This window comes from Harmonia axyridis, chromosome 6 (genome assembly GCF_914767665.1).
Source record: "Harmonia axyridis chromosome 6, icHarAxyr1.1, whole genome shotgun sequence".
Lineage (NCBI taxonomy): Eukaryota > Metazoa > Arthropoda > Insecta > Coleoptera > Coccinellidae > Harmonia > Harmonia axyridis.
Window position 1 is genome coordinate 10627534 of NC_059506.1, and position 11413 is coordinate 10638946.

General features: G+C 33.7%; 2 protein-coding genes across 2 annotated transcripts; both read right to left on the reverse strand.

Moving 5' to 3' along the window:
* Positions 1–237: 237 nt before the first annotated feature.
* On the reverse strand, positions 238–4038 carry LOC123682053 (RNA polymerase-associated protein CTR9 homolog). The gene has a single exon (XM_045620443.1). It carries the CDS (start codon positions 3883–3885, stop codon positions 451–453), a length of 3435 nt encoding a protein of 1144 aa, XP_045476399.1. The 5' UTR covers positions 3886–4038; the 3' UTR covers positions 238–450.
* Positions 4039–9870: 5832 nt separating this feature from the next.
* On the reverse strand, positions 9871–11413 carry LOC123682336 (SREBP regulating gene protein). Its single transcript, XM_045620902.1, has 5 exons — positions 10996–11413; positions 10790–10940; positions 10407–10558; positions 10161–10349; positions 9871–10108 (listed from the first exon to the last, which is right to left on the reverse strand). Exons 1-5 carry the CDS (start codon positions 11095–11097, stop codon positions 10034–10036), a joined length of 669 nt encoding a protein of 222 aa, XP_045476858.1. The 5' UTR covers positions 11098–11413; the 3' UTR covers positions 9871–10033.

The window sequence follows — 11413 nt, forward strand, 5'->3', positions numbered from 1 at the left end:
AATCTTCATGAATAAAAATTGCACAAAATTGAATCGGAAATAATTCACTATTTTGATGCAGTTATTGAAACATTTGGGAAGACCTAGAAATGAATGTGAGATGATTATACAAAATGATCACTTATAAAAAAAAAAAGAAATTACACTTAAAATGAGAGAATATCTGTTTGTAAAAAGTTAAAAAAAACTGATATATGCATTTGAAGGAAACAATAATATGGGTGAAATAAAATTGTATTTTGATCACTGAAATTTTAATTTCATTCAAAATTATAATATACATATTATGTAGGTATTTCATAAGAGATATTGGAATTATAAACATTTTATAACAATTGTATGTTGTTAATCAGCTAAAAAAGTAAAATTGGAAGTACTAATATTTTATTACCTTTCAAAATAATAAATCTATGAAATCAATTTTTTTTAAATCCTTAAAATACTTTTTCTTTAACTTCTTGACCTAGATCGAGAACCACTCTTTGATCGTGACACACTTCTAGAACCAGACCTCGACCTACTAGATCTTGACCTGCTTCTAGACCTCGATATACTTCTAGAACCTGACTTGCTTCTAGATCTCGACTTGCTTCTAGATCTTGATCTGCTTCTAGAACCAGACTTGCTCCTAGACCTTGATCTACTCCTAGAACCTGATTTGCTTCTAGACCTCGATCTACTTCTAGAACCGGACTTGCTTCTAGATCTCGATCTGCTTCTAGACCTTGATCGACTTCTAGAATTTGAATTACTTCTAGATTTTGATCTGCTCCTTCTGGATTGTGATATTGATCTAGAGCGTGATTTACTTCTTGAATTTGACCTAGACCTGGCTCCTCCATCGCTGTCATCGTCACTACTGGATATTGTAGCTTTAGAAACTATCCGTAACTTTTGTTTGCCACTAAGACCATCATCCTTGGATTTCTTCTTTGGTTCCTGTTTCTTTTTAATCCTTTTAACTTTTGGTCTATCGCTATCAGACCCTGATCCTTCTATTTCCTTTTTCTTTCTTCCACCTCGGCCTCCCGATTTCCTTGGTTTCTTCTCACCTCTTTCTGAACTTCGAGCTCTTTTTCTTGGTCTTTCTTTCTTCGCTTTTTTATGTACATGTTCTCCATCTAATGGCTCAGCGTCACTACCAGAATCACTTGCAATGTCTCGTCCTTTACCTTTGCCTTTTCTATTTTTCTCACTTGGCATTTCCATAAAAAGAAGAGCATTCTTGGTTTTCTCCTTATATTCTTGACGCTTCTGCAACAACTGTTCTTTAGTAAGCCTACGTTCTTCCTCAATTTTTTTTTGTTCTTCCAACTGCTTAAGTTTGAAGGCACTACGTTCATCCTCTTGTTTACGTCTGAGCATTCGATCTTCTTCGTCTGCTCTTCTGGCACGAGCAACATGATGCTGCGCTTGTGATAAAAGATCTTTACACTGTCTTGCTTCCAACAAAGCCATATCTCTATTTATTTTTTGATCCTTTGATTCAACTAGGTAAGTGAAATATTTCATGGAAAGACCTAATTCATGCACAGCTTGTAGTACAATTTGTAAAGTAGATTTCTCGTCTTTCAATATAACCATTGCCAACTTTTGAAGAACTAAAGCAATATTATAAAGAAGAATGGTATCATGCGGTGCAACCCTTCTGGCTTTCAATAACACCATCTTTGCTTCTTTCAATTTACCAGCTTTGAAATATGCTCTGGATAAATATTGAAGTACTTCAACATTATTATATTTGAAGAATTTTCTGAGACAATTTTCATACATTTGTATAGCAGAGACATATTGTTTCTGCTCAACGTAGATGTGAGCAATATTAAGCCACACATCACAAAAATCTGCAGTAGCTTCTCTCACCTGAGCAAAAATGTCTCTTGCTTCATTTACTGCATTCTTATGAGCTAATACACATCCGATTCCGTTGGAAGCCCATATATTTTTAGGATCAATTTTCAACACTTGTTTGAACAAACCCAATGCTTTCTCCTGATGTCGTTTCTCCCTTTCTTTATCCTTTGATGACTGGTGGACTGTCTGTAAATAAACATTACCTAAAGCTATAAGGGAATAAGAATCTTGCGAAGTTGCTGGATTTTTTAAGATTCTTTCATACTTCTTCTGTCCTGGAAGACATTCTGCTTTAGCCAGGTGAAGGTTAGCTAATAGAGACCAAGCATCGGGATGTTCTTGATTGATCCTCAGTGCTTCTTTAAGCCAATCTGAAGCTTCATAAATATGGCCTTTATCTCTTGCCATGCAACCAAGTCTCAAGTAACAATCAACATAATTTGGATGTTCTTTTAAAATGTCTTTATACAACTTTTCAGATTTATCGAATAAGAATAATGCTTCATTTAACCGAGCTAAGTTATAGGTTATGGTCACAGATATTGAGTTATAATAGTGGGGATCATGCTCTGCTTCTGTTTTTGCTCTCACCAAAGCTTCTTCCAGATTTTTTTTAGCCTCTTGAAGGTTGCTCAAACGATAGTGTAGTGCACCTACATTATTCAGAATTTCAGTTGGAATTTCTGCTTGAACATCTTTCCTGAGTATCTGCACTGCTGTTCCATAAGCATTCAGAGAACCTTGCAAATCAGATTGTTCTAAAATTTGTGCCAACTCTATCCATGCTTCTATATCATCTGGGAATTGTTCAGTAACTTTTTTCAAGTGATTCTTAGCAATATCTCTTTTTGATTGTGAAGATGAATTGGCATAAATCGATCCTAAAATTTTCATAGTTTCATAATTTCCTGGTTGTGCTTTCAAAACTTTCTCAAAACATTGAGCAGCATTTTCTGTATCGCCCCTATATATATACATCTGACCAAGGCCAAAGTGGGGGAGTACAAATGCAGCTGGAGCAAATTGGGTGGCTTGATAATAATATTGGAAAGCTTGGTCATAATCAGCTTGTACATGAAAAGCTCTTGCTAATTGATAGCAACTTTCTGCTCTCATCGCTTCATTTTCAGTATTATGAAATGCATGCAAAGCCAAATGTTGTACTTTATTGTAGTCTTTCTTGAAGAAAAAATGATTTGCCAAGTGGTTAAGCACCATAGGGTTGGAAGAATCGATAGTATATGCTTTAGATAACATTTGTACTCCAGATCGAATAGATTCTGGTTGCTGTAGATTTAGTTTCAAAATGGCCAATCCAACTAAAGCACCAACACACTGATTATCCAATTGTAGTGCCCTGTCAAACGCTAATCTTGCTTTTTCTTGATTGCCAAGTTTCATAAAACAGTGTCCCATACCTAAACGAACAGCCGCTGGACAATTTGGATTCGTTCTCAAGGCTTTTTTGTAAAATGCTAGTGCAGCTCTGAAATCTTTTTTGTTATATGCTATGCAAGCCTTACCGAGTAAAGAAGGAATATTATTAGGCGACTGATTGAGTACAAAGTTGAATTGAGCATCAGCTTGTTCCATTTTATCGCCCTCCAACAAACAAAAATATGCACGTCCAAGAAGATGGTTTTGATCATACATAATAATTTTATCTGCTGTAGTATATAATAATGTAGCTTTGGTGAAGAATTCTCTCTTCCTATCCTTATTTTTCTCACGATTAGCTTCCTGCACATAATATGCAGCGAGCATATCCAATGCTCGCATTTGATCCTTCTCATAATCTCTATATTCAACATTAGCATCAACTCGGGAAGTTTCAAGTATCTTGATGAAATCATCAATTTTCCTTTGCTTATAATATTCCAGAGCTAAATTCACCCATATTGACAGCTGTGAGTTTTCTTGCCTCAAAATTCCCAAAACTTCTTCTCCATCAGGAAGCTGATCTGAATGCAATTCTATAACTTCATCTGTATCACGGAGAGGAATTTCTATTGATCCAGAAGTCATTCTCATCTAAGACAATAAAACTCCTTACAACTGAACACACCAATAAAATATTATATAGCAGTCATTTAGTAATACCTTTATTGACAACTTGAAAATATTCAATATTGACAACCTTTTTATGAAATCTGAATAGAGGTTAAATAATTCCATAGAATTATGTGCTCCAGAATCATAGAAAGAAGTTCGGCATATATAAGATGTCTAAAAACCTGGTGTATGGACTGATTAGCTTTTCTTTTGCCAATTTTGAGAATATTAGTTTAAGCTTCTGATTGGCTAGGATCGGGTTTTGATTAAGATGCATAGAATACCTGGTGTGTTTACTGATTCGATTTTGTTTCAGACTTTTTGAGAGACCCACCTGTTGCTTTGGTGGTCTGCTTCACCAGAGTGCTGTAAGGTGGCGCTCTTTAAAATTTTTCGAATTCCCGCATCTGCCTGGTGCCGTTTAAAAAGGAAATACTGATTTTAGACACTGCAAACATTCACAATAAATTACAATTCAGTTCATATCGAATTTTTACTCAAATGAATGGAATATAATGACAGACCATAGAATATAACATATTATTGTTCTATACTCAAAGTTCACGATGTAATAAACCCCTTCTTTGGGGGTATATATGTGTCAATGGAAGAGCGGCTTTCCACTGACTAAAAATAAAAAAGATGTTGTTATTGTGGGTTCGGCCCGTCGCACTAGGGACAGGTCTTTTTGTTGATTTTTCTTTCTTGGGGACAGGATTATATTTCCAGGTTAATCAAACTCAATTGATTCTTTAAAATCAAATATAATAAAGCTAAAAATTTAAGTTACAATATTCAAAAATTTGTACTATTTGACTCAACGGCCAAAACTTTCAATACAGAAAAATATATCTCAAATGATCCACTAATTATTCATTGAACATTGAATTTGGGAGAATCAGGACTACTCAACAAGACAAAAATAAAAAAAACCCAAAAGATCGTTAAACTGTTACTTGCCCTTATCCCACGAGGCTAGGTTGGTATACCTAGTTTCAATAAACTCCTTTTCAACTTTTCACACGAGACGTGTAATTCTTTTTTATTCACTTCACCCCCGAATCACGCACTCAAAGCTAATCTATTTCTTCATCAAAACAAAATTGAAACTTTATCAAAAACCCCTATATTTCTACTTCTGAGTCTGACCTAACTCGTATTTCTTAGAGTAAAACAATTTCTTCTTTCTTAAATACTTGAAGTTCCTTGAACTAAATCATCTACGGAATTTTCCCAAAAAAAAAATAGAACTCTAATCTTCAAAAAAATTGCTTTGCTCTAAGTCCGGTTTCGCGACCGACGTACTATTCCCGTTACTATTGACTTCCCTGAGTCCCCGATCGATACTGCCTAATTTTTCTAATCCATTTTCCCAATTGATCTCTTACAGAGGGGCTTAGTTGAGGGAATTAAAAGAAATTTCATGTTATTTACCAAATATTTTTCCAAAGAATTATTCCGTTCAAATATATAAGATCATCATAACTGCGTATTGAACCTTGAAAGACAAATTTAAAAACCGTGTTGACCACTCAATTTATGTGGCATTAATGATCAATATACTTGAGATACAGAACAAAGAAAGTGCTGAAGGATCTAATTATGAATTATCGACAATCCGAACCTCTCACATGTGAGAGGTTCGGATTGTATTGATTGAATTTTACGCAGTGCACTGCGTAAAATTTGGTTCGATTTAATTTGGAAGATTTTACCAATTTCCCATTTATTACAACGACAAGAGCGTAGAAATACGGGGATACTGGGGTTGATTACACGGTGTTCCTAAATTGGAGATACAAATGAAAATGACAGATTTCCGGATCATTTTAAGAAAAAAAGTCCTATAACATGAGTCCCCAAACATTTTGTTTTGAGATATATGTGTTAAAGTTTAAGTTATTTTCTCGTATAACCTTCCCTTCACAAGATCTCTAATATGAATTGGCCATAAATATTCCAGTTTAAAGTTTTCACTATGTGATATGCTAATTTTGAATGCAAATCCACAGGGTGATATATTTTCTGGAAGGATGCCTGCTTCCTTCCTCCAAAACTATATTTTGGTGAATGGCTGTTAGTTTAGAAAAATGTAGAAAAAAACTCTGGTCCAGTACTACACTTTTTGGTTTGTTATAGTTTTGTCGTATCTGCTATCGATTTCTAGAAAAATCTCTAGTAATCCTCAGAAAAATCCAAATTATTATAAAGATCCAGCTAGTAAGCTCTAATGAATGCATTAACTATAAGTTTTGGTAGTTATTTACCTAATCTGTAGCGAAGATTAATAAATATTTGATAAACTGTACGACACACTAGAAACCTGTATATTGAAAGCAAAGCGTTTGTGGGCTCATATTCATGAAACTTTTTTTTCTCAAAATTATCCAAGTAATTTCTCATTTTCCTATGTAACTCTTATTTGAGAACACCCAGTATAAGGTAAGAACAACCGAATTAGTAACAACAAAAATTATTTCGAGTAATTTGGTTCAAACTTCATTATCAAACTTCTTTTTCTAACATTACAAATATGAATAAAAGTTGTCGTCAAAAATTTTTTTTTCGATTATCCCTCCCCAAGAAAAAAAAGATCTACGCCCTTAGTTCACAAGTGTCGAGAATTGAGAGAAATGTCAAATGTAAACGATGTATGCGCCATCTGAAAAGCCCGCGATCCCTCAAAATCAAGTAGGTATAAATCCGAAAAATCTCCCGTTTTGTCTGAAAGTTTTACAGGTATAAATAGACACACCAGGTATTCTATGCATCTTAGTCAGTGTCAATCGATCACTGTCCAACTCTCGCCCCGAGGAGGCTGCGGTGAACCATGCCAGCACAGACCTTGACATGGTCGGGGTCGACAAACCCTCCGAGAGCAATGAACAAAATAAGTTTTGACTAATTTTTTGCGAATTCTTCATGAAATGGCACACTAATAATTTGAATGCCTTATTACCATATGAGAACACTATTCTCATAAAAAATAGTTTAACTTGAAATGAAAAACAATTATTATACTCTTACAAACACATTGTAGAAATGTAATTACGTATTAAGTGTTATAAAAATAATCTTTATAATTTACTAGAAACATACCAATAAAAATGAATGTTCATTTGTTTTTCAATAATTTCACTGGCTCCCTATATATTTTGGAAATCTGTAAAGAAATGAAGAACAAGAAGAGTGCTGGTCCTGATGGTGTTCCTGCCACTGTTGTAAAACACTGCATTGATGAGATATGTGAGCCTATCACTTACATAATTAATAACTCCTTGAAGTATGGTGTTTTCCCGGATGTTTTGAAGGAAGCAGTGGTAAAACCTTTGCATAAAAAGGGCGATGTCAATGAAATTGCGAATTACAGGCCTATTAGTATACTGAGCATTTTCTCTAAAATTTTTGAGATGGTGGTATGCAAACAGTTGACTGGTTTCTTTTACAGGTACAGTTTATTCGCTACCTCTCAACATGGTTATATGAAGGGTCGTTCTACACAGACTGCAATCTATGATTTCATCAAAGTTATTATTGATGCACTTGAATCATCTGAGATGATTGTTGGCCTTTTTGTTGATTTGAGTAAGGCATTCGACAGTCTTGACCACGATTTGCTACTGAAAAAACTCTTCAAATATGGGGTTAAAGGTACAGCTCTGAAAAGGTTTAAATCTTTCCTACTGAATCGTACACAAACAGTTGTGATTTCCGACCAGACTCGAGAAATTAAATCAGATCCAGCTAAAATTCATTCTGGAGTACCCCAGGGCAGTATTCTGGGTCCTCTGCTCTTCATTATCTTCATGATTGATCATGAATACATTATCATGAAATTTAACATATTTATGATGAATTATGCTGATGACACTAATCTTCTAATAAGAGCTTTAAGGTATCCCGAGATCGTACGGTTGGTCAATGAGGTTATGTTTGAGATTTTGAGGTGGTTTGCTGACAATGGCCTCTCAGTAAATGCTGACAAGACAAAGGTAACCCTCTTCAAAACTAGTCATGCTGGTTTTGATACTCCACAAGAACTTAAATTGGAATCAGAGAACATCTCCTATAGGAGATGTTCTCTCTGATTCCAAATCTTGACTGAAGAGGAGTATACTCTCCTCTTCAGTCAAGATTTTAGGAATGATTGTTGATTAGTCATTGAACTGGGATGACCATATTACTGAACTATGTAAGAAACTTACTAATATATGCTATTCTCTTTATGTTCTCAGTAACTATCAAGAGAGTAGAGACTGATTCACTCAAGTCAATCTATCAAGCCGTCTTCGCATCAAGGAAGGAAGGTATGGTGCAATGTTTTACGGCAGTTCATCTGGCCTAGAGTATGTTACTAGATTGCAAAAAAGAGCTTTAAGAAGAATTTTAGGCCTAGGAGTGAAAGAGTCATGCAGGAACAAATTCAGACAAAATGGTATTCTAACAGCAGCTGCCATACATATACAAGAATGCCTGCTTTTTCTTTTTAAGAATAGGAATAAGTTCATTGAACTGGAGCTTATAACACAAGAGCAAAACTACTAATGTATCCCAAACATAGATTGACTCTGACTGAGAAAAATGCTGAGTATTGCAGCATAAAGTATTTCAACAAGCTTCCAGCCTACATTAGAACTGAATCCAATCTATGGCGCTATAAGAAAAAAGTTTTTAAGTTGTTATTAGAAATTGAACCTTATTCAGTTAGGGAATTTATAGAATATCATTTATGATATATTTTGTTTTCTTTCTGATTGACACTATTTCTTTTCGAGGTTTTACAATCATTATATGTCATGTATACCTTTATTAGAAATAAAGATGCATTATTATTATACACAGAGACAGCAAGCGATGGGTCTGACTGACAAACTACAAGTTCTAATTCCTGAATGTGGAAATATTTTTCTCTGAAACTTTTGTATGATAAACTTAAACGGTGCCCTTCTAAGTGAATAATGGGAAGGCTCTTGATGCTGTAATTCTAAATTTCCTCTGCTTCATCCAACTTACTTACGTAATTTGGACCTTATAAGGTGACAAATCCACTGAAGACGGTCTCATTATTTCAGAAATAAAGAAACTAGTTCGATCTATAAATGTTGTAAACAACACCAAATTTTGTCAAAGCTTCACTTTTTCCCTCATTTTCTTTGGAGAAATGATTAAAGTTGAGTTTCAAAAACCGGAAAGATGCTTGAATATCTGTTCTTCTATATGAACTCCACAATAATTTATAAAACTATATGATTCGATTTTGTTTCAGACTTTTCGAGATATCCACCTGTTGCTTTGATGTCCTCTTAACCAGAGTCCTGAAGGTGGCGCTCTTCAGAAATCTTCCGTTTTGATATGAAATACTGATTTTAGACACTGCAAACTTTCACAATAAATTACAATTCAGTTCCTATAGAATTTTTACTTCATTTCAATGAATGGAATATAATGACAAGTATCTCAAAGGACACGAGAGTGATGGAAAATATTTGTTCTCTTGTTGAAAAGGTCCTAGAGCAAGTTTTCACCTCAATACTGTAAATCAATAGGATAACCAGGAAGTAGCTTGAAAAAACGCTCTCTAATATTAGCTATCACAAATTTAATAGTTTAAAAAAATCACTATATTGAGAAATTCAAATCGTCGGTAGTATAATGAGTAGCTTGTTTCATTGTTGAAACGACATCGAACACAGATGAAAGTCCCGTGCAAAAGAGAGTTATTCCCTTTAATATAACACAAGGTCCACTGTCAACTTGAAATAATTAGTTTTGAGTTAGTATGGCAGATCAAACCGATTTTTTCTTTCTATATGGTATCTAATATTTAATAAGGATTTATCCGAATAATTTTTTCGGCAGACATTACAACCAAAAAGGAAAATAGAGGCAAGCAGTTTGTTTTTCAGACAATATTTGACATTCAGAAATGTAATACTGAAAATCTCGGAATTAAAATGCAATAACTAACTCATTGAAATTTACTCAATCCTTTTATAAATATTGTTATAATTTAAGAAATGCTTCCATTCTATAAAACACTCTTCTTATTTGTATATTTACAATAAATAATGTATAAAAATAAAAAATCAATAAAATAACAAATAAATATTGACTGCTCCATAGTTAGTTAAATTGGTTTCTCAAAATTCAGTTCTTTTTCACAATTGATTAAAATTTGTAACATTGCATACTGGTCCCTGACCTACAAAGAAAAATATTAAAATTCTACAGAGGTAACATTAGTGCCCTTCAACATCATATCCAGGAGAATGTCCTCCATAACAGAATTTGCTAACAGGATCTTTATAGGAATTTTCATGTTGCACACTTTTTGAACTTGTCCTACATTTGGCTAGACACAATTCAAAGTGATCAGATACTGATGCATAGATAACATTATTTTCTTCAGCTGCTTTTTCAAGAAGAACTTCAAGTAAATCTTTCTAAAAATCAAAACCAGTGAATAGTATGAAATCTGCAAACTATAAAAACTAGTTTACCTTATCTGGATCTAAACAACAAGAAATACAATACTCATATATTTCACAACAATTATTAGGCTTGCAAGTTTCACAGGAGTATTGAGTTACAGATGACATGATATCATTGCAGCAACCATTTGCTAGAACTTCTTGACGAGGACAAATGAAGCCTAAAAACAATATATTGATCAACTAAGTTCGAGTAGTGGAAAAAAATTCTCAAAGTAAAAATGCTAGGTATACTGAAAAGGACCCGAGACTATTATTATTCATCCACAATAGCAATATGCATCTTAAGAGGAATCTTGGTCTAAGATTATTCGATTATATGCTACTGCAATATTTAAACATACATTTCTCTGCAATTATTGAAGGTAATTCAATCGATTAAAGAGTTTTACCTCTATCATCAACAATCAACGCCATCCCCTGTACAGAATTTCTACAGGTGATGTCATCACCAGTTGTATTATGCTCTTGCAATGTCCTCCAAACAAAAGGTTGAGTTCGTTTCATGAGCACTTCCTCATCAGTGCCACTTAAAAAGTCACCCTATAAAACAAAAAATTCATCCATATTTGTAGTATATACTTTTCGATTATGATACCTTTCCTGTGTAACTGAGAACACAGTAAATGAATGATACTGCTAAAATTATTCCAAGTATAATTCTTCTTCTAATGAATCTAATGAGGGCAGCATACCACATTTTGCTTAAATATTTGTCATTTCATTTTAAATGCTGTCATAAATGATAAATAAAACACATAATATATGAAGCATTTCACTTTTGGTTGTTGAAATATTTCTGATAGTGGAAAAATAAAAACAATTTCAGCGTGAAAGACTAGGTTAAAACATATGAAACATAGAAAAAAATATTCATACTAAATATTGAATGTTATTTCTGGGAATAATTGAATAACCCTTATATTTTAGTATGTATAAAATTACAGCAGGAATTATTTATATAGGAACTTGAAAAATGATACTTTCCTAGTTCAACTATATTAGTGATTTGTTAA